Source organism: Centruroides sculpturatus, unplaced genomic scaffold (genome assembly GCF_000671375.1).
Source record: "Centruroides sculpturatus isolate CEXI.00-Female unplaced genomic scaffold, Cexi_2.0 scaffold3, whole genome shotgun sequence".
Lineage (NCBI taxonomy): Eukaryota > Metazoa > Arthropoda > Arachnida > Scorpiones > Buthidae > Centruroides > Centruroides sculpturatus.
The window spans coordinates 620,006-646,139 of NW_019384366.1; the positions used below are offsets into that span (position 1 = coordinate 620,006).

A 26,134-nucleotide genomic window follows, 5' to 3' on the forward strand; every position below is an offset into this window, starting at 1 on the left:
CTAAAATCTCCATATGAACATTGTAGAAGAAGAAGAAGAAGGAGATTANCGCACAAAAACTTGTTTACCCTATTAAGAACAAGAAAAAAATTTATTAATATTCAAACTCTTATATTTTAAAATATTGTTTATTCCTGTTTATATAACTTATTCGTTAATTTTTATAAATTAATGCCAGAAGAACATGCTTTTACTTCTCCAGAACGCAAAAATATAAAAGTATTTTTGATTTTTTTGAGAATTTGAATATAGAGAATTTATATAGAAAGTCCATAGAATTTTTCTACAGGTAGATTCTATGGACTTTCTATATAAATAAACATGATTAAAATTATCATTAAATAACGTTAATATTACCTTCATTACATAATTTTACCGTATTATAATTTATATTGCTCTAACAATGATTTAAAGTAGGAAACTTTTGATAAATAAAGCAATTATTGTTATTAAATGAACATTGTAATCAGTAATATCCTTCTGAACAAGTGTTTTGATGTTTCAGCATTTTTTATAATTACACTTACTGAATTTATGTCTATATTTATTTATAAAATATTTTTCTATTGACTGCTAAGTTATATGACAATTATAATGAATTAATATTTGCGACATATTAAGAAACAGTTCTAGGAATTTCTAGCTATTGTAGGAGTTATATGTAAATTTACACTTGTATAAGACATTTGGGTGGATGCACTGAGCTAATGTATAATTTCGTTATAAGAATTGCATATTTCTCCCACGCTTGTAATGGATAAATGTCATGTCATGTTGTTTTCACAAGTAGATTCAGTTCTTCACCTTCAAATGTTTCCTTGTGTAAATAATACTTATATTAGATACTTATAAATTAAAATAAATTTTTCATATTAAATTATTCGTACAATCGGTACCGGATATATATTTTATTTGGCTTTATGTATAAATATGGGGATCTACTTTTCAAAAGTCAATAAGTACCATTAAAAGTAGGGTGAAATGAAACAATCTGAGTGGTATTTTATGTATTTATGGCATTTATATAACGACTTTAAAGAAATATATAGTAGCGGATTTTGGGTCCTTCTTTATTGTCTAATAGTAGGAGCCTTTTTTGTATAAAGCAGGACATAACTTACTAGAAACATATCTGTTTGAGGGATCCTCTTACTTGCAAACTGATAAATTCGACATATAAGTAATTAATTAAATTAAAGTTAATTATAATATAAATAATTTATTATAACATTTTGCTAAATTTAAGTTTATGAAACCAGAATTATGAAGAAAAAAATAGCGTAAAAGTTTTGAGACTCCTTAGTTCATGAATCAGGAAATCAGAGATAGAAAAGGCTAGAACTTTGATTGTTATCTATAACTTCCTACTCTTTAGCTTAGTCAGCTTATAAATAAATCTGGAATTGTGTCTGAAATTAATTAAAAGAACCTTGATAGTTGATAAGAAAAAAGTCCATCAATAGTAGAAGCATTATTTATCAAAATTATTGTTATGGTCTGACAGGTTAAATATCACAAACATGCTTATGTAAACTAGTAAAATAAATGATATAGTCAACAAGTTTGCATATTTACAAAGGCGAATAGAAATGCAACTCATAATAAGATTAATATTCTTAAATAAATGTTGTTTAAATTAAATTTTATCTAAGATTCAAGCAATTTATTTTGTAAACAAAAGGTACATAAGATTGATATGTTTACGAAAAAAGATCATGTAACTAAAATAGCGTCTATCATAATGAAATTGGAAAATATAGGAACTGAATCATCGTGTAGAGTAATAAGAAGTAGAGGACGTCTTGTATTATAATGACAAAGCGCAGATATTTTCTGGATCTAATCATTATTCTGTCGACGACTCTAACAAACTTCCTCATCAAAATAGGATCTGTCGTTTCTATTCTACAAGCATAGAAACGACCGAGTTTTACTAACGAGGTACACTTTGCTAATGTCTCATTCCTGTTATTAGATTGTAGAACCGTTGAAACGAACGTTCTATAAAAACTGCTATCTTCTACTGATAATGATGACGCTGTTATTATCATGTTTTCGCCTTTGAAGAATCAATAACCAAACGATCTTCTTCATAGTTAGTATTCTTGTTTGAGTATGTTATGCCAAATGTCTCTAGCAATGATGGTAACGGTAAAATATCATGTACTTACGTCCGATATTGGATAACTCCAAAGCGGTACTTTTTTACCTGTGTAGATGAATTTCTTGATCAAATTTTCTTTTGAAAATCTATTTCTTTTTATAAAATATATATTAAATTAGCTTCAATTTCTCTTTGTTGAAATTCTGTTGAAATGAATTGATTGTTTCTGCGAATTTAACAAGGAGCGCTATATTTCTCGGTAATGAAATTTTATAGATTAAACAATTAAATAACATCAAGTATTCGAGTGCTCATTATCTCCAAAGATAATTTGTACTTAGTTATAATTATTCGCATTTAAGTGGTGACGAAGATAAAACATAAATAAAACATTTTTCATAACCTTATGAATGCATAATTCAAAATATATTCATAGTTTCATCGCAAGTTATTAATTAACCTGTACGTGTACATTCTGTAATGAATTGTTTCTGTAATGAATTGTTCATTACAATTCTGTAATGAATTTTTCAAATTACGAATTTAAATATCATTTATATTTTATAAAGAGCGTCATAAATTTAAATACTTGATCGTTTTTACTTGCCTTACTCGTAGCCTATTTATATAAATCAATACTGTTCTTACAAACATCTTATGAATAGTCTTCTTATCTATCCACATTTTGATATCAATAGATATAAAACATTATCTAAAAACTCTATCTATCTTACACACACACACACATATATAGGCCTATATATATATATACACTATATGTGTACTGTACTCATATAGATATACTGTATATTAAATGTTATCGTATATTTATTCACATCCTATTTTAAACGAGATATTTTTAAGCATTGAAATATANAAAAAAAGCGCTTGACAAACTTGCCCCGCATGCCGAAGTTGCCCCGGTCTCCCCTATATTATTTTATAATAATATTATACAGGATATTTTTTGAGATATTAATTTATGAATTTTTTAGTAAGGTTATTTTAGCATATTTTTCGAGACTAATCAGTCCAAATGCAACCTATTCTTGTATGGTACAAGACTAGGTTTCCGCGTAACATTTCAGGTTATGCGAAAGATATTTTTGTGAACAAATTAGTACCAAAACTCACACTATAGCACTCTTGGTTCTGCAAGCAACGAGAGAGCAACAAAAGTTTATTTCTGAGAACGCTTAAAAAGTGTGGTTTATCGAGGTTCTGCTGCAAATCCATCAGTACTCAAACTCAGTATCACACTGAATGTGAAGCAATGGTAGATTAATTAAGACCTTTTTGAGTACTTAGTCTCGAAATATGTGAATAACAATATGAACGTGTTCAGAACATCATTGCACTAACTCTTCGGTGATATCATTCACTAAACGAGTTCGTGACACCGTGACACCCCAACACATTCGTGTTGTTACTCACGTAACTCGAGACTTGGTGTCCTGGTCTTCTGAGCACAGAAGATTAAATTATGATAGACAATTTCAACAGTAAAATTGCTTTATTTTTTTTTACAATTTCCGCCACTAAATCACAATTATATTCGATCATTGAAAAATAGTCTTTATTGCTTTCAAGTTTTACACTTTCAAAATGGAAATCACCATACCCCTGCGATTCTAAGCTTTCTGTATAGCATGGGTGACTTCTGATGATCTGTCCTATTGTGAATCAAGGGCTTAATACCTAAATAGGGGCCAGTTTCCCCATAGAAAAATTTCCCAAGAGGCAATCTTCCATTTCTACAATCCTACACTTAATTTAGAATGAAATAAATGAAACCTGACAAAAATGAATTCAGAATAAGTCTCAGTTCATCATTACAAGATTATTACTTTTTAAAATAAGTTATAAAATTTATATTGCTGAAAAATTACTGAGAAATGTTTTAAAAATTNTTTTAAAAACGAAACAGTAATACTAGAAAACGAGAAATTAGATTTCTGTTTCAGCATTTACATTCAAGTTAAATTGATTCAAAATTCATGCTTAGTAGTTAATGACTAAAATGATTTAAACAAAATGAACGGTAGAATTGTTCTTAAAGTTGGTTAATTGCAAATTAACCCAATTTACGATATGTGTCAAGAGACTTAGATATTTGATTTAATCACAAATTGTTTTCTCTCATTTTCTAAACAAGTATTACCATGATAAACCATAATTAATTAGCACATTGCTATTAGTTGAATGACAATACAGAAGTATGATAATTTGATTAAATTTTCTAAGCCTTTCATCAATAGAAATGAAATTAATAAATATATAATTACCCCAGGGACTTGTTCATGATTAGTATTATCTTCTGAAAGTAGTTTTATAAAAGAGGTAAGCTATAGTCTGGAGAATTTTCCTTCTCTTTGCTATTCCGAGAGATTGAAGCATTGTAAATTAGTGTAATTATTTTCAACCGTAATGAGCTTATCTCTTTTGTGTATTAATGGGACGTAGTTCGCACAAAAAGAATGGAATTCATGTTTTCATTCTGTAATTACATCTTGCTGAATAGGACTCTATCCTCTGCAACCTTTTCTGTTTTCTAAAGAATATTCTTTGTTTTATGTTTCGCCCAAAACTTCAACCTTCAATTTGATTAAAATAAAACTTGATAAAAGTCTTTAATGTTGCCTTTCGATAAAATTCTAGCATAAAGTGTACGACTTTTATTAAAACTTTTAACGATTTGCAAACATTTTTCAATATATAAAATACACCAATGTACGATCAAATAATTTCACCTTTTATAGTGTTAATGAGGTACTTTAGTAGGAAGTTAATAGCTTTTCTAAGGCAACAAAAGTTTAACAACTTGCCACTAAGATAAAGTTTTTTAAAAATCATTGTTCTTTGAAGATAAATTTAAACTTCTAGTTAGGAGATTACTTTCAGGATTTATTTTTAACTAATGTTTATAATTATGAAAGGAGAAGCACTTAAAAATAAATTTAAACACTTCTCTCATAGATAAAGTAAACTTTTAATCCGTTAATATAAGCTAATTAGAATTTTATCCATTAAAATTGCATATTAAATATAAATTTGATTACTTTTTTAGTAAGAGGTCAGCAATATGTTCGTGGAGACACGAGAGGACCAACATTTAGGCAGAAAATACCACATCAATTGATTTTTTCCAATAACACTGGTGCAGATATAAAGTGCTCAGCAGAAGGTATTCCGAAACCCAAAATAATATGGAGAACCAAAGAAGGAATCGATGTCACTGAAGTCAATGGATTAAGATATGTTAGATCGGATGGCTCACTAGTTTTTCCACCTTTTTCTTCAACCCAATACAGACAAGATGTACACGGATCACTATACTATTGTGTGGCTTCTAATACAGTTGGTTCCATAAGAAGTACTGAAGTACAAGTGAGGGGTGGTAAGTATTGTATACGTCAATTCCTAAATTTTTCATAGAAAGTATTTTAAATTTAATGCACCAATGTATCACTAGTAATTATTTTTCGTATCTATAAATTCTTATATTATAATTTTATAATTTTTAATTACATTTAAAATAATTAATGATAACTTTTAACAATTTCAAAAATATATACATGTTAAGATCTCAGAGAACAATAGATTGATTGATTATTAAGAAAATGGTGAATTGATATTAATTTCTCTAGCTGAGGAAATCATATTAGTAATCAACACATACAACAGAACAGTGACAATAATATTAATGTCGAAACATGTGATACTACATCTCTATTCTCTATCTATACAAAACTAAGAATATCTTCAATAAATTCTAACTTCCATTGTTATGCATCTAGGATAATAGAAATATTTGTTTAGAAAAAAATGTGTAGAGCGTAACATTATTATATGATTTATCTAGAACTGTAAATAAGATTATATATTTTATAGAATTGTTAAATGCACATTTTCTGCTATATTCACTGTAATATTTACATTTGTTCCAAGTAGAATCTAAAAAGTACTTCAAAATTTATAAAAGTAATTCCAGAATTAAAATTTTAATTATCAAGTTATTTATAGAAATATAAAAAAAAATTCCCAAAATTAATATTTTAAGTACAAATTAAATATAATAAAATTTTAATTTGGATAATAATTTTAAAAATCTTATTTAACCAAGGCATTTTATTATTTTTATCAAAGTATTAATATTTTTGACGTTTTTTATATTTTTGCTACGAAGATTTAAAATTTTTATAAAATCGAGGTGATTTTACTGATATATTTAACTTAAAATTAATTCTTATAAATATATTTTTTTAATATTTTAAAATCTAGTTTGGATTAATTTATAAAATCTGATATAAAGCATAATTCTATTCTAAAAATACCAGTATAACAGTAGAGTATTCAGATGTCATCATTAGAGTCATTAGAGCTGTATCTCAAATAGGTTTATGCGTCAATTTTTGTAGATGCGTAAGCAGAGAAAAGGTAAGCTCTATTAGAAAGGTGTTTTCTGAGAACATTTATAACACACCTCTATTTTCTAATATTTTAAATCAATCAATCAGTTTATTTGTATTAAGGCCATTAGCCGGTTACAAGGGATGTATTTTAATAACAATCAATTCTTCTATCATTAAATTATACATCATCAACAACTATATTACAACTAGGTACATATACTTGAAATAAGACAATTTGTACGAAAATGAGTACATTTATATATTACACTTTACCCGTGTACATATATTTTAGTTATCTATTATTATTTGGTTATTACAATTCTACGTCAACATGAATTTCTGATATTTGTATATCCCATAAATTTGTATAGCCCATAAATTATATCTATTGAGGCTCTATTGAATACTACATACATTGCCCTTTCATTAGTACATTTTAGTAAAAATTGTAGATCAAGACTCTGTGCTAACTCTTTTGCATCTTTAGTACATTTTAGTAAAAATTGTAGATCAAGACTCTGTGCTAACTCTTTTGCATCTTTACAGTCACAAAACATATGAAATTTTGAAATCATTTTTTAACATCTTGGACACATACTGTTAGAAAATTCGATAATTTTGTTATTAATTAGTATCAATTCTTTATTTAGTCTGAGTTGCAAAAAAAATCTTTTTACATTAAAAACCAGATTTGTTAAAATATATTTGTCATTAAATGGATACCTAATATTTTAAATAATGCCACTACATTTCTGAATACCATTTTTAAAAATCTATACAGTATTAACTCAGATTATTATATTACTATATCATTATTTAGTCTGAGTTGCAAAAAAAATCTTTTTACATTAAAAACCAGATTTGTTAAAATATAATTGTCATTAAATGGATACCTAATATTTAAAATAATGCCACTACATTTCTGAATACCATTTTTAAAAATCTATACAGTATTAACTCAGATTATTATATTACTATATCATCTTTCACTGCAGACAGAGAAAGATATAACAACATTACACCTCTCCTCTTAATACAATTAATATATTTGATGAATCTCAGACTTCAAAATACTTCAATATTTGAAATTTGTAATAGCTCGAGGATATTTCTCTTCATCTCTGCAAGTTTCGAGATGGCTAAAATTGATTACTACAGGTAAGTCTCAGAAATTTAGATAAACAATGGTAATTCTATCATTTATCTTTTGGGAATGAATTGCGAAATTGGGAGATATCAGCACGAACTTTTACAAATGAGTGAAACTAAACTAACATTTTATTCTCTTTGGATAATTTGTTCTTTGATAAATAATTTACATTCTGGGGGAAAAAATTCTTTTGAAGAATTAATTAATTTACTTTGAAATGAATAATTTACTAAAAACAAATATCAGTTTTTATTTATAGACTATGAAACGTTACATTAATTTCAATTTTTTTATGGGTAAAACTTTAAAGAATTTACCTTTCATCTTTATTATTCATTATTTATACAGTTTAATTCGCTTATTCTAATCACGGATATTGTTATCAGCCGTTTAATGCTATCAAAAATAGCAAATTCCAAAACATTTAAGTTACTAATACAATGCAATCCGGTTATTGTAATCACGTATTATATTATAAATTGCTTGTTGTTATAAACAGATTGTCCAAAACACGCTATATAAAATTAATTAAAAAGAATCCGCTTATTATAATCAATTGTGATAATTACACTTGGGAACAAACGATAAGAATTCTTAGAAAATTCGTACTGAATGGATCATTTCTTCAAAACTTACCTTTAACCAAAGCAAACCTTTTACATACTAAGCTGTAAGGAAACGATAAGAATCATTAGAAAATTCGTGTACCGTTGATCTTTACTNATTAATTCGGATCATAAACTGAAATATTTTATTTACATAACAATTTATTATTTAACGCAATTTATGCATTATTTTTTTATTAATATTTTAAGTGGAAAAATTACAAAAGTAATTCGTTTGTTTAAATTAATGTTTTTTAATCTGTTTTAAAACAATTTGTATTTTTCTGACCATTCTCTATTAGTAATATTAAATAAATAAAATCATTAACATTAATAATTCTGTCTTACTAAATAATTAAAACTTACATTTATTTATTTATTTAACAACAAAAATAGTATATACAAATAAATTATTTAAGCATATATTTTTACAGCAATTTATATTGTCAGAGAAAGTTAAAGTTGTTTTTACTAAAAACAACTCATTTATTCGATTGCAACATCATTTTTTCCTCTCTTGAATCTTCTTAGTGATAGGAACAAGCAGAAGTTCAGAACTCTATTGTAACCATATGTTCTATCTGAAAGTGAAAGCAAATTTGTTTACTTTGTATTTATGCTAGGAAATTGCCGTTAATGTCTCGGCAATAAATTTTAACGTCAGAAAAACTGCATGTAGATCATCATTCTCCATTATGAGATGGCGGGTGTGTCAAACAGCTAACATAACTCCACAAGTCTGTTCAAATATCCTCTTTAAAAGATAGTCTATTAATAATTGACTTAATAACCGAGTTTAGTCGTTGCCACTGGACCACTCCCTTACTTACGTGATTTCTATATAATTGGGTGTAATGTTATTTATCAGAATAATTCATAAATTCTGTCGTGTTTTATATAATAGAAACAGTAATATTGAATGGTACGTGATGAAAATATAATCTTAAATTTTGTAATGTTTACAGAATTAGATGTTATTCACCTATAATACTTCATTTTCTCTAATTTTCTCTAATGCTATAATTCCTCTTAATTTGTCTCGACTGTAAACAGGAAAATTAATTTGATTGAAGTAATTAATTAAAAATAATCATTTTAACGTTATTATTATTTTTTTTAATTTAGTAATTAATTAAAAATAATCATTTTAATTTAGGAAAATAAATGAATTTATATAAATATAAATTTTAGAATTCAAATAATCTCTTGTGAGTGATAATTGTAATAAGTTGAGTTCAATAATGAAAATTTGTCTATCCGACGTTATCCGCTGATTAACAAGAATTTCAAGTCCCAGAGAGATTATAACAAGCGGATTCCACTGTAATTGAAAAAGTTAACAATAATTATTGGCAAATCTTCAAGTTATATAAATTTTAAATTGTTCTAAAATGTCGTTTTAGAGTTAATAAAAACCTTAATCTGTTTAATGTTGTTATTCGATTATTGTTATCAGTATAGTTGATTACAATATGAGGATTCTACTACATATATATTTAAGATATAAACACGGCAGTTTTGTATGAAGCTAGAAGTTAAAATGTTACCGGTTAACTATATTTAACAATATATTTTCTGAATTTTATATTTAGTTTTTATATTTGTCCATTAATTAAGAAGATGTTTATCCTACACGTTTATCTACTTTTTAATTTTCTATAGGTAGTTGTTTATTTTCTCGACAAACTTTCATTGTTTGACTATTTCATCAATTCTATTTCTGAACAGTACGAAGAAGAACATTTAAGTAAAGAACCAAAAAGAATTCTCTCCTTAACAAATCCTGACAACAAAAATAACAAAAAGCTTAATTAATCGTAGAGGTATTGTGTCTATAGAAAGTTTCAACTCATAAAAGTATAGAAATTCTAGCAAAGAAATACAAATGTTCGATGTATTTTATCTGGAGAACAACTTGAAGAACGTTCTTGACAACCCGTTAGCTCACACCACTTAGAAAACACTTTATGCTCAACGATGGAGAGGTTCTTGAATTAATTAATTATATCGTAACAAATTGAACTTTCGAGAAATCTTCAAAGACAGGTAACATTTTCTCGATGGTTTTGAAAAATTTCATTTCATGAAAACGTAGTTAATCCAACTTTATTGATAAATTTTGAAGATTTATTAGACCTATTTGTTACAACATTTTAGTTCAGATAGGTCTTATAATTTATGTTCTATATCGCCGTTATTGATGATTTTAATGTATTTTGATAAAGGTGCTTCATATAATATATAGCCTAACATTAAATAACGGAAAATCAAATATATTTCTCAATATGTCCTGTGATAAAGATCAATAGTTGTTTTTAATAAATAAGTAAACTATTGTGATAATTTTTCACTAGTAAATAAATAATTCAAAAAAATTTATGGATATTTTCATCATTATCCATTTAAATAGACCACTTTTGTAGAAAAATAATTTAAGTAACATTAAATTAGAATATTCCATGAAATAGTTTATAACAAAATGTTAAAGTAATCAATATTTTTTCAAAACGTAAATACTAAATATTTCACAAAACAAACATAATTATAAAAAAATCAATTAATTCGGATCATAAACTGAAATATTTTATTTACATAACAATTTATTATTTAACGCAATTTATGCATTATTTTTTTATTAATATTTTAAGTGGAAAAATTACAAAAGTAATTCGTTTGTTTAAATTAATGTTTTTTAATCTGTTTTAAAACAATTTGTATTTTTCTGACCATTCTCTATTAGTAATATTAAATAAATAAAATCATTAACATTAATAATTCTGTCTTACTAAATAATTAAAACTTACATTTATTTATTTATTTAACAACAAAAATAGTATATACAAATAAATTATTTAAGCATATATTTTTACAGCAATTTATATTGTCAGAGAAAGTTAAAGTTGTTTTTACTAAAAACAACTCATTTATTCGATTGCAACATCATTTTTTCCTCTCTTGAATCTTCTTAGTGATAGGAACAAGCAGAAGTTCAGAACTCTATTGTAACCATATGTTCTATCTGAAAGTGAAAGCAAATTTGTTTACTTTGTATTTATGCTAGGAAATTGCCGTTAATGTCTCGGCAATAAATTTTAACGTCAGAAAAACTGCATGTAGATCATCATTCTCCATTATGAGATGGCGGGTGTGTCAAACAGCTAACATAACTCCACAAGTCTGTTCAAATATCCTCTTTAAAAGATAGTCTATTAATAATTGACTTAATAACCGAGTTTAGTCGTTGCCACTGGACCACTCCCTTACTTACGTGATTTCTATATAATTGGGTGTAATGTTATTTATCAGAATAATTCATAAANATTATTTATAGAGCGAAGTTCTATTTTTTTTATTTATAAAAATTTTACTTGAGTAAATACTCATTTTCTTCATTTTATTCACAAGCGATCGAACAATACATTTCGTGGTACAATTTATAAAAAATTAATTTCCTACATAATTAAAAATACTAAGTTTACCGAGATAGAAACGATATCAAAATATATCAGAATTCTTTATTTAACTTTCTATTAAATAGAAAATCTAAATGTAATATTAAAGCTAGAGAAAGAATTCTTCTTTTTCTCTTTTTTTTTCAATTTTTCTATCGGACGAGCGATTTAATTAAAACGACAATCCTCTTACAACGGATAAGGTTTTGTTCTACACAAGAAAAAAATTGCTTCACAAACCTACATTAGAGGGGAACTGAAAGGAATCATGTCTTAATTACAACGACTAATGATTTAAGAAATCTGTCGAATCGAAATGCTTCAACCTTATTCTAAAGAGACTAACAAATTGTTTTAATGAGTAAAGAGTTGACTGTACGCTAACTAGAAGATAGTGATTCATTTGCACTAATGGAAATATCCAACATAAATGTGACGACAGCGAAAGACTATTACGTCCAGACAAGAATTAATACCTCGGGGTTTATTATGGCTTCTATGTCCAAGTAAGGAACATGGACGTGACAAATGACAACTAACACTTTGCTAGCGATACAAATGAGGTCCTACATTGACAAAATTAATTTAAGAACATCATCATTAATTACATATTTATAAAAATAAAGAAGTTTTCACTCCATGTCTTTCAAGACAAATTACTTTCTTTTCTCATTTATATGCTTCAAATTACTTGTGTGTGGATTTATAGACTTATATGGGTTTAACTTAGATGTGATTTTAGACAAGAATTAATTAATTGAAGTGTAATTCTTTATTTAAACTTAAATTAAGTATATTTGAGATACTGTCAGTGTTTTATGTAACATTAATAGCCAGTTGTAGCATCGTTTATTATAGTTGGCACTTTGATTGCTCAATCTGAAGACTTATAAAAAATGAGTTAGTGTTATAAAAAATAGAAAAGATAAAGTAAAAATAGTACTATTCTTATGGCTTTGAAGGCGTAAAATGCAAAAAAGATAACTGTGAATTTTCTTGTTATTGTATTATACAACTATGATTAAAATTTTTACATTCTTAAATTATGTAAACATTAAGAAATTTTATCTACCGAATAATGTGAATTTAATAAATATATTTAATTAGAAAAGAAAATAAAACATATTAAATAACAATAAAAAATCTTTATCAAATAATAAACGAAAATTGATCTAACTTCTGCTTCATTCTAACACGACACTTTAATGCGTGGTAAATGGGATTTTCCGATAAGCAGGATGTTTGTTTGAGTAGGAAATCTTGAAATGGACGTCGGTAAATTAAATTTCGAGTGTTGTCCATGGAATTTGGTTATATAAAGTTCTCGTTTGTCCGTAAAATAAACCATTAAATAAACATTCTCAATACAGCGAGTAGTTGTTTGTAATTAAAATTATAATATTTTCTATAATGACGAATATTTTCGAACATTAGTTTATTTTTAATTAGTCGCAAGTAATTTTCTATTTTGCATAATATTCATATAATAAGTATAAGGTAGTAGAATTCAGATTTTAAGGAATATTTAAAGAATGTAAATACGATTGTAATAACTTAATCCTTTTGTTTAACCTTACTAATAAACAAAAAAAATTGCAAAATTGTAGCAAAATTAAATAAGAATAAAGAATAGAAAACTTGAAAAAAAAATTTAAATCTTTAATAGCTATTTTAATTTTAAATCTTTAAAGTCAGCATTTATTAATAAAAATAATTATACTTTTTTATAATTAAAATATTCGACAAAGACAAATTTTACACCTTTGTAAATTTTTATGCAAATGTGATTGTAATGGCAGTTTGATGGAGCCCTAACTGCAAGAAGTATTAGAACTTTGTGCTCTAGCAGCAGCTTAAAAGTAAATGTCTGTCACGAGTTTGTGCGATTTTCATCATTCTATTTTTTAATTAAAAAAAACTGTATAAAATTGGAGGAAAAAACTGCCTCTTCTGACAGTCTTTTTAATAAAATTAATTCTGAACCCATTGTAAAGTTTTTTAAAACTTTTATCATTGTTTATTCTATTTTTTAAGTTTACTAATTTTTTAACATTTGAAACTTATTTATTAACTTTTTTACACGTATCATTGGAGATAAAATAATTCCAGTTATGATATTTTCCTATTGGTGTAAGGATTCGAATCCGATAGAGAATCTTGATTTTTCATAAGTAATTCCAATCAGGGCGTCATTCTCTATTCTCATCTCTTCTGTTCGACTGTAAGGGCGTGTTTCTTTATTTCACAATTGTCACTCTGGTACCGGTGCCAGTCTTGTTCGTCGATTCTCCGGTAGACTCCCTGAATGTTAATACAACGAAATATTTGTAAAAACATCATGACCACCCTTAATAACTTATTTATTAACGACGATTATAGAACTTTTAATTAAATTATCTGTAAGTGTAATAAACATTATAGATGGAGAAGAGAATTAGAAAAATTGTTAAAGCTGTTTAGAGATTATTTCGGTTAAAAATTAGTAAATTTTAATTTTACATCAAACGTTATTTAAAACTTAACTGTGTTTCTATTTCTTAAATTAGATATGAGAAAAAAGAGAATTGAAACATAATTTTCAGGCACGTAAAACAGTTATTTTTCTCACGTATTTAACTAGTTTGGTGTTGGATGAAACTTAGTTTCATCTCAGTCACGTGAATATCTAAACAGCTTAGTGATGTTCACGAGAATAAAGAACACGCTTACGTCTTCCACTAGTAAAAAAATGACTAATAAAGAAACACACACTAAATCAGATCTTGTCGAGCACCTATAATTCAAAAATGATCTCAAAATATAAAAAATTGACATTTTTATAAAAATATATAACAATTGTTATTACAAATTTATTACATGATAATTACGTAAAACACTCTGCTACCTGCAACAGTCAACAGTTATTTCTTGAACAGAAACAGCGAAATAATGACAATTATATCTATCATTATGTATTTAATTATGTAGATATTAATATACCGGTTACATTTGTTAAACTTTTTACCATTCATTTCCATAGACCTGTATATTTAACGTATGAGATAATATAAAATTGTTATTTTATACTCTGAGATATCTATTATTTGTTTATAGTCATTAGACTGAAAAATTGATCTTTTAAAAATTTGAGATCGCATAGTGAAAAAAATTAAAGGGGGAAGCTGCAAATGCACTAAAATGTCTAACGGTGCTCGTGCTAGCTAAGTTTGAGTTTTTAAGAAAAATTTTCTCAAATATCTAATTCCAACAATTAGAAAAATAATTGTTATATATACTGATAATTTATAAACGAGGATAAATATGTATCAAAAATATTAATAGCCTGTTACTCTACAAAAGCGTGTTAAAATCGTTTGACATATACTAATGAAAACGTGTTATATTAATGTTAATGGAAACATATTATTCTTTAGCTCATGATAGTATTCCATTTTATTAAAAAATCATTATTATCATTTCAGATATCGGTATAATAGGCTGTAGATACAAACAAATATGATACTTTGTAACGTATGCAGGAAGATCTTCTACACTTACTAGTACTTATTTAGAAAGAAAATGAAGATAAATTTATACTTATAACAGTAATTACTTTAATTTTTAATTATTTATTAAAGAGTAACTTAAATTGTTTTATATAATCTAAAATTAATTACAATTATGTAATAATGAGAAAATTAAGAATAGATATATCTAGTTTCTAAATTTATAATAGAATCACAAACCATTTTAATTGCACTTTGCTATAATGTATGAGTTAATTATAATAGAGAAATTTTAATTATTTCATTAGATAAAGAACAAAAGTTAAAAGTAAAATTTATATAGAATACTCAAATTTTAATGTAAGTTTTAATTGCATTATTTATTTTGATATATACTAGACTTTAACCATAAACTAAACGCCAAGGAATTTGTTTAAATATTCCTAAAATTATATAATTATTTATAAAAGGTTCCATTATTTATTTCCTTTTATTGTTTGTTTCTATGTTTATATTAGAAAAATAGAATTAATCAAGTAAGAATGTTGTTTATCAGTCAATAAGTCACGATCACTTGTAGAAAAACGTCATATCGTATTCCTGATTAATGAATAGCATGCTATTTTTCCAATATATTAAAAAAAGAACCACCAAATAAATGTGAGTTACAAGACTTTTAGGTCAAAGCAAATACATTTTTGAACTGCTACAGAAAAATTTCGGAAATTTCCCGTTTAATCAGAAATTTAAAAGTAATTTTATTTTCTCAGAGAATTATATCTTGTAATAAGATAAATAGCAGAGTTAAAAATGAATAAATGTTAGAAAAAGAAATTAATTAAATAACTGAAATAAAATGAATAATAAAGTTTCTAGGATCAAGGATTAGATTCTGAAAATTTAATTTCTAGAATATAATTAATTAATTAAATAAAAATATCGTATAAAATAACTGATTTTATGCACAAACTTGTGACGTTTATGCATAAAATCAGTTATTTTAACATTTTTTATGAATTTTTTACATACTTAAGGATACATTAAATTACTTAAAGTATTTCCTATAATGAAATTTATCACATTGATGAAATATGACGTTTTAACTTTTTTTCTGAAGAAATCATTTTAAAAAAATTGAAAAAAAAAACTTTGCACGCACATCGGAAAAAATTAAAGATAATCTGAAGATAAATGATTTTTATGAACAACAAATCATTTTTAGGATGTCCCCGTCCAATGGGAACGCCTGCTAATCATATTCTAAAATGGTGACTGATAACATATATGAAATCCAATTAGTATTCACATCAAAGTACTTTATATTATAGAGCAATTAAAATATTATCCTTATGCAGAAGCGTACTCAGGTATCATTGAAATGGTGCATGGGAAGATAAATTTGAGAAAAGAAAAATATAAAGATATACGTATATAAAAAATGTATGATTTATATATATTTATTTAACTATTAAATATCAATAATTATTTGAATAAATAATCATTAAGTATTTATCATAATTTTCTTTGTGTAGTTTATAACCATTAAATTTTTTATTAAAGTAAGAGATATTTTCTCACTGCTACTACCTAACATTGGCTAGAACAGAATGTCGACACTGAACACTACTAGTTGGTTGCGGGTTCGGTCTTACAAACGGACTGGCCATAGGGAGTTTCCGGATGTCTTCACGTGTCTAACATCAAAATAGGGGCCAGTTTCTCATTGAAAATCCTCCCGTAAGGTACTTCTCGTTGGTAGATCATGTGTTGTATTACCTTATCCCATCACTTCACTTCCCTTTGTTCTCTTTGAATATGTACATATCATCTTCAGAAAGATAACTTATAAAACTATTTAAAATATTTAAACTTTAGATATTAATATACCGGTTACATTTGTTAAACTTTTTACCATTCATTTCCATAGACCTGTATATTTAACGTATGAGATAATATAAAATTGTTATTTTATACTCTGAGATATCTATTATTTGTTTATAGTCATTAGACTGAAAAATTGATCTTTTAAAAATTTGAGATCGCATAGTGAAAAAAATTAAAGGGGGAAGCTGCAAATGCACTAAAATGTCTAACGGAGCTCGTGCTAGCTAAGTTTGAGTTTTTAAGAAAAATTTTCTCAAATATCTAATTCCAACAATTAGAAAAATAATTGTTATATACACTGATAATTTATAAACGAGGATAAATATGTATCAAAAATATTAATAGCCTGTTACTCTACAAAAGCGTGTTAAAATCGTTTGACATATACTAATGAAAACGTGTTATATTAATGTTAATGGAAACATATTATTCTTTAGCTCATGATAGTATTCCATTTTATTAAAAAATCATTATTATCACTTCAGATATCGGTATAATAGGCTGTAGATACAAACAAATATGATACTTTGTAACGTATGCAGGAAGATCTTCTACACTTACTAGTACTTATTTAGAAAGAAAATGAAGATAAATTTATACTTATAACAGTAATTACTTTAATTTTTAATTATTTATTAAAGAGTAACTTAAATTGTTTTATATAATCTAAAATTAATTACAATTATGTAATAATGAGAAAATTAAGAATAGATATATCTAGTTTCTAAATTTATAATAGAATCACAAACCATTTTAATTGCACTTTGCTATAATGTATGAGTTAATTATAATAGAGAAATTTTAATTATTTCATTAGATAAAGAACAAAAGTTAAAAGTAAAATTTATATAGAATACTCAAATTTTAATGTAAGTTTTAATTGCATTATTTATTTTGATATATACTAGACTTTAACCATAAACTAAACGCCAAGGAATTTGTTTAAATATTCCTAAAATTATATAATTATTTATAAAAGGTTCCATTATTTATTTCCTTTTATTGTTTGTTTCTATGTTTATATTAGAAAAATAGAATTAATCAAGTAAGAATGTTGTTTATCAGTCAATAAGTCACGATCACTTGTAGAAAAACGTCATATCGTATTCCTGATTAATGAATAGCATGCTATTTTTCCAATATATTAAAAAAAGAACCACCAAATAAATGTGAGTTACAAGACTTTTAGGTCAAAGCAAATACATTTTTGAACTGCTACAGAAAAATTTCGGAAATTTCCCGTTTAATCAGAAATTTAAAAGTAATTTTATTTTCTCAGAGAATTATATCTTGTAATAAGATAAATAGCAGAGTTAAAAATGAATAAATGTTAGAAAAAGAAATTAATTAAATAACTGAAATAAAATGAATAATAAAGTTTCTAGGATCAAGGATTAGATTCTGAAAATTTAATTTCTAGAATATAATTAATTAATTAAATAAAAATATCGTATAAAATAACTGATTTTATGCACAAACTTGTGACGTTTATGCATAAAATCAGTTATTTTAACATTTTTTATGAATTTTTTACATACTTAAGGATACATTAAATTACTTAAAGTATTTCCTATAATGAAATTTATCACATTGATGAAATATGACGTTTTAACTTTTTTTCTGAAGAAATCATTTTAAAAAAATTGAAAAAAAAAACTTTGCACGCACATCGGAAAAAATTAAAGATAATCTGAAGATAAATGATTTTTATGAACAACAAATCATTTTTAGGATGTCCCCGTCCAATGGGAACGCCTGCTAATCATATTCTAAAATGGTGACTGATAACATATATGAAATCCAATTAGTATTCACATCAAAGTACTTTATATTATAGAGCAATTAAAATATTATCCTTATGCAGAAGCGTACTCAGGTATCATTGAAATGGAGCATGGGAAGATAAATTTGAGAAAAGAAAAATATAAAGATATACGTATATAAAAAATGTATGATTTATATATATTTATTTAACTATTAAATATCAATAATTATTTGAATAAATAATCATTAAGTATTTATCATAATTTTCTTTGTGTAGTTTATAACCATTAAATTTTTTATTAAAGTAAGAGATATTTTCTCACTGCTACTACCTAACATTGGCTAGAACAGAATGTCGACACTGAACACTACTAGTTGGTTGCGGGTTCGGTCTTACAAACGGACTGGCCATAGGGAGTTTCCGGATGTCTTCACGTGTCTAACATCAAAATAGGGGCCAGTTTCTCATTGAAAATCCTCCCGTAAGGTACTTCTCGTTGGTAGATCATGTGTTGTATTACCTTATCCCATCACTTCACTTCCCTTTGTTCTCTTTGAATATGTACATATCATCTTCAGAAAGATAACTTATAAAACTATTTAAAATATTTAAACTTTATTAAACATAACTTAAAGAATATATTTATTAAACTTTACAAACTACGCTGCGCTATTAATGATACACATTATTTTTATAATCTTAATTAACATAACTTTACCTCTCACAAAATTATAATGTCTGAAATGTTTATGCTATATTATAAAATTAAAATTATATAATTTTAACTGTATTATAAAAAGATTTATTATATAAATAAAGAAAAATTTCAATATAAAAGTGATATATTCACTTAGTAAGTTAGTATCATTATTTACGCTATTTTTGGATCCATATATTTTTAAAATAATAGTTTTTGGAATTTACTTTATACGAGATTATATTCAGGCAATTTCTTTAAAAGTGAACTTTGGTAAATTATAAAGAAAGGGAAATGAGAGTACGTTTGACGCCTTAAGGCAGATTACTCAATTTTTCATCAACTGGAATAATGTATCCATTAGTAAAATAATGGTGAATAAACAGTATTTTACATTAGGTTTATAAACTTTAGGAAATTGTAATTTGGTTTTTTTTTGCTTTTTTTTTGTCGTTATGAGACTCTTGTTTAGTTTACGAAATACATTTTATGTAAATTGACAATAGAAATCATTTCATAAATTAATTCTTATAAAAAAATCTCTGAAGTTTTGTCTAATTTTATGTAAAAAAAGACTAAAATGTAATTGATTTTTGATTTTTTTTATTACTTTCTAGAAACTGTTTAAATAAACTGAATTATTTTAAAAACAACTGCATATTTCATTCTTATTATTTTCTTTTTTTATATGCATTAACGAATGATAACATAAAAAAACATTGTTTATCTAACATTTCGTAATTCTAATGAACAATGCTTAAAACATTGATGGCTAAAGACACTATTTGATAATTAAAAAAGAGAAATCCACATTAAAAATTGAAGGATATAAACTATTTGTGTAAAATATGAATCAAATCTGTGATTTAGTGAAAAACGAAGCATATTTTAAGACATTTTCCGGCCGTATTCAATATTATTTTTTCTATTTATATATATTTTTTTATCTCTTAAAGTTTAGATTTTATTTTTAAACGTTAAATGATAAGACATCGGTTCCTCTAATTTTCATTTTAGTTTAGACTATAAAAGAAATCGATTTATTAATAAATTGAACATTTTAAACTATATTTTTAAACGAATTATTTAGAAACGTTGAGATATTGTCAAAATTCATATTTACTTTAAATTAATAATGGTATTTTAGGACGATATATAACAATAATTAGCTTAAAATTTACATTTTTAATTAATTATTTAACAGATGAACACTCATTAATGTTAATTTTATGTTATTTTATTTAATAGTAGCAAAATTCTTACAGTTCTAATCTGTTCATAATAATCTCAAAGGAATTATCTTACATTTTTAATGTCTTTATAATCAGTATCAGTTTGTTATTTTATTTCCATAAGAGGAAAAAAGCTTCTTAATTCTACATTAAGACGATTTTTCAAAGAATTTAGTAACTTTATATAGGTTACATTTAATCAGCTTTTATCAAGAACAGAAACACGAGGTTCGTTCAAAAATAAATCCCTTTTCAGAAAGAACAGTATACAGTATTATGGAAACGACAAAGAAAACTTTCCATATTTCATCTTATATTCAAAATTATTTTGTATTAAAAAAAAGAAATACTTTCTGCTGATTTTTCTATTTTAATTTTCTACATTAAGTATAATTAATTTATTTAAAATATATCGAATTGTTTAATATATATTTACATGAAAATATAAACTGTAAAAGCAAAGTTTTAAGAACTAGAATTGCTTGTAAGACGATAGCAAAAATTAGAGAAAGTGATGTTATAATAATATATAATTTGTATATCTTCTTATCAATGAGGCATAAAATACGAACAAAGTCATTTTCGGCCATATTTAATGATTTATTGATAAGAAGACGGGTAAATTATATGATAGTGATGTTACCATTTATAAGAAGAAAAATCTTCATTTTATCTCGCGTTATGCCTAGCCGATAATTATTAAATTTTCAATTCATATTTTTCTTAAATAACAGATGAAAATTGTTTTGCTTTTTAAATAAACTTATAACTTTTTAAATCTGTATATTTTAATTAATTTCTTAAATAAGATTTGTAATTTTGTACGAAAACTTGAAAATGATGAGTTGTTCATATGACTTATTTTAGAAGAAAATTTCATGCAACTCTTTCAACTTAATGAAAAATTACTAAATGCATTCTATCACAGTCAGAGGATGTATATACGTATTTTTCTTAGCGAGTGATTGAAATATTTACAACGCCTACATCAAAGTGGTCACCAAATAGTAATTGTAAACTTGAAATATTTCTACTCTACCATGTTAATGCTAATTAAGTTAAAGACAGGAAAATTGCTCCATCATCTCTGGTCTCTTAATCTTCGTACTGAAATTCGTTTAAATTACTCAGAAGTTATTATGAGAAGCAGATGGATGCACGGATGCACAGATAAACGTGACACTATTATCAATCTTGTTTAGTAGCAGCAAACTAGACTGAAGATTGTCAGAAAAAAATAATAATAACTTCAAGGAAAGGTGCTTTTTGGCTTGACTATTCATTGAAAGTTACTCAAATATTTTTACTGTTTATACGCTGAAGCTAATTAATATTACATAATTTTCCTTTATGCAAAAACCTTTATTTATTCCAGTTATTTATATTAAAATTTATCTGAATACCTAATTAATTTTTTAGCTAAAATTCTTAAAATTATATTAAAATGTCATTAATGAAAAATCTGACTTATATAAAAAATTTTAGGTATAACCTTTTTAACGAAAAACTAACGTTCTGTGTGGCATATAACATATTTTTAACCGATTAATTTGTCATTAAAACTAAATACATCATTTAATTTTTATATTAGAATTATTTTTTAGTAACTTAAGAACTCGTAAATCTATTATTTCCTTTTCATACTATTGCGTCGTACTATTATGCAGTGGTAATTACATACCAAGTGTCGCCCACACAAGATTTAAAGATCATTTTTTTTCACTTAGTAAATTGTTGATTTTAATAATTTTTATATGAAATAAAATCCATCCTTCAAAGCTACTCAGAAATAAATTTTATAGAAGCCATATGTAATAAATTATATGTTCCATAAGATATAATAAGAAAATATACATGCATGAGATGATATCTTACTACAGAGATTATATTTTTACAATACTTTTCAATAAAAACAACATTATTATTGCTGTGCGATCGTTAGTTGCTCATAAATTTAAAAATATTTCAAAATTCATATTTATTTTCAAAAAGTTTCTATCTTAATACCTTCATGGTTAAGAAATTTAACGATAGCATTATTATATTATAAAAAAGCTATAAAATTCGTTATATTTATCTGAAAAGCTGTAAACTGTTAGCGAATTTATGCACGATATTTTTATAAACATAATTCTTTTTGTACCTGTATATTAAACACCTTTCGAGGATTAAATGTGTGGCTATTTTAAACCGAATTTTTCTTTATTTATTTTCTGGATTTAACATATTTAAAATTTAAAATAAAATTTCAGATATAAAAGTTTATTTTAAGCACTTTTGCAGGTTTTTTTATAAATAAAAAAATCAGGATAAATTCATTATAAAATTGATGTTTTTGAATGTAATAAAATATCTTCAAAACAGTTTTATATGTGATTTTTTGTGTTTTTGAGGTTATATTATTAAAAAAATATAGTAAAAAACGCAAAAACATAAATTAATTTTTTCTGTGAGATAAATTTTTTTAAATTATCTTAAAAATACAAGTTTTTTAAAGCATTAATTTCAATTAATTTGCAAAAAAATTTAATTAAACTTTTTTGTTTATTTCTATAAATTAAATAAAAATTTGCGGTTTATATATATAGAATAAACACGTAAAAATGTTTGTTTAAACATTTAATGGACTGATTAAAGAAAAAAGTTATAAAATATTTATCTGTAATTTAAAAATTAATATAAATAAATTAAAAGAAGAAGAAATAAAAATTCTATTAGATGAAAATTATTGTTTATGTTTATTACATAAAACATGATTGGTAAAAGAAAAATTCTAAAAATTAATTATTGAGTGAGGTGAATTGTAAATAAATAAATTGAAAAAAATAAAGTAAAATGTTAAAAATTAATTTAGTTCTAACAGTTTTCAATGTAATTTAAATTTATGACATAAATAATAGAAATTTAAAAAAGTAATTGTAAATCTAATAAATAAAATTTTAAATACAAATTTTAAGATTAAATAAATTAATTTTTAAATTATTTATCATTCCAATACTAGAAAATTAATTATTAAATAGGGAAAATGTTTCTATAGAGACAAAAATTCAGATAAATAAACATGTTTTTGTCTGTTATATAAATTTTTATTGAATTTTTCATCACTTATTAATATTAATTGCTTATTGAATATTTAATCATCAGGTTAATGATAGAGATATGAGAAGGGATTACGATATGGATCACAGGCGAGCGATCAGGGGATGTCCACTTAACTATAAATGCATTAAGAATATTTGTGATAAATATTTTATGACACATGATTTGCTAATAGTTAAGCAAAGATATATAAACATAAAAAATGTTTTTAAATCTTATTATAATTGTATACAAAAGTAATTACTCACAAACTTATACTAAACGTCTTCTTACAATGGCACCTGGATATACCATTACTTTAAGAGCTTGTGGTACGAAATTCTAGGATTTAAGTTATCTAGTTAAAAAATTTAACTACGTAAATTAATTTCATACTAATATATTTAATTTCGTATACAAATATATCATCCAGAGCCGTTGAGACGGAGGAAGCTGAAGATTTTTCCTGGGTTTGGAGAAAACTTGGGGTCTGTAGTAGTTTCTACCAGTATAAATTAATATATTTATTAACAAAATAAAATGCTTAAGGATGTTATTTATTAATAAAAAAAACACTCTATATATTTTATTTGTTCAAAAGAAGAGCATTTTAAGGAGCAAAAAAGCCCTGTACAAAGATCGGACTTGATTTCATATTAACTAACTGAAAATCTTGAGATGTAATCAATGATATCGCATACTATTTACCTATTATATTCAACTTTTTAATAAAAACATATTTAAGAATTAATAAAGTATAATAAAATTGTAAATCTAAACATCGTGATCGAGTTATTTATTTATGATAAATATGGAAAAAATAATTTGAAAAACATACATTTTAAATTTTTATTACGAAGAACGATAAAAGATTATTTACATTTCATCCGATTCTTTAAAAAAATTCTACTAAAATAATTAAATAACTTTTATTTGCATCTAGTTTTATCGTTAATGCAAATAAACTATATTTATTTGTCATAAAAACATATCATAAATTATAGATAAGTTCTATCAAGATACAGTAAAACAATATACATGTAAGAAATGACAGTACTCCACAGAGATTGTAATATTTATTTTAGTATAAAAACAAAATTGCTATTGCTATACGATCGTTAGTCGTCTATAAATTTTAAGCTATTTCAAAAATTCATAGTTATTTTCGATAGAATCCATTTCGATATTCTAATGTTCAGAAAACTTACGATAGCAATGTGTATATTACAAAATAACTATAAAATTCATTTTATTTATATCTATAAACTATTCGTAAATTTAACGAATATAAATATTTTAGCATATATTTTTTAAGTTAAATTGTAAAATATCACAAATATAACAAACAAAAATTACTTTGATATCGTCGCAATGCCAAGCTGTAATTAACAATCATATTTTTAATTTATTTAATTTAAAAGATATGCTTACCATCTGAAATTATTAATGTTTTGCCCCTGTACATCATACTTTTTCTTACAACAACAGAGTCATGCTGGTCATCTACGTAACACCGTTTTCGGAAAATTTTTTGAAGTGAAATCATGTTCTATATAGTTTTTCTAATCTGGTCTCGACTTTTATCTATCTAAAATCGTTCTTGAGTCTAAGGAAAGTCATACAGTCAGACAAACGATACTAGGAATTTATAGGTTTACAGTTTTTCAAATTGCAGCCTAACAACTGTATTACATCAATTTATTCATTAGAATTATTTATTGAAAAATATGGGAAACAAAAATTTAAATTTCTTTATAATATCTAAGATAATTAACTCAAAATATAGAAAATTAAAAAGTAATTAATAGTTATCTAATTTTAATTTTTCATTATTAAAGTTTATCTGACTGTGTTTCTGGCTGTAAATCAGTTAGGGATTAATTATTTAATGTAACTTCATGGTAGCAAAATTAAATATATTTCTTCATTAACGTTAATTTTAATATCATTAATAATAGACGTTAATATAAAGAAATGTAATTATTATAGTTATCTTCGAAAATTATTTTATTAATTATTACAGTTATGAAAAAATATTTAAGATTAAAAATTTAATACTTTTAGTCTTTTGATAATGAAATTTCTGTAAAAAGTTTTTAAATGATCTTTTAAAATAATTTTTTAAAATTTTACGATTTAAATATGTATCGTTGATATAAAACTATATTTATTTTTTTTAATGTTGTTAAAGATTATGTTTAAATGCTAAATTTAATTGTATTTATATTAAAATAAGCTAATTAAATTGTAAATTCAAGTAAAATAAAGTC

General features: G+C 24.8%; 1 protein-coding gene across 1 annotated transcript in view; it reads left to right on the forward strand.

The window, feature by feature from the left end:
* Nucleotides 1-5,158: 5,158 nt before the first annotated feature.
* The window catches only part of LOC111642532 (Down syndrome cell adhesion molecule homolog), a gene marked incomplete at its 5' end in the record, with an annotated part of 81,965 nt that continues 60,989 nt past the window's right edge, over nt 5,159-26,134 (forward strand). The window contains one exon of the mRNA XM_023388884.1: nt 5,159-5,501. Within this exon, the coding sequence (XP_023244652.1) occupies nt 5,159-5,501 (343 nt within the window). The remainder of the gene's footprint in view (nt 5,502-26,134) is intronic.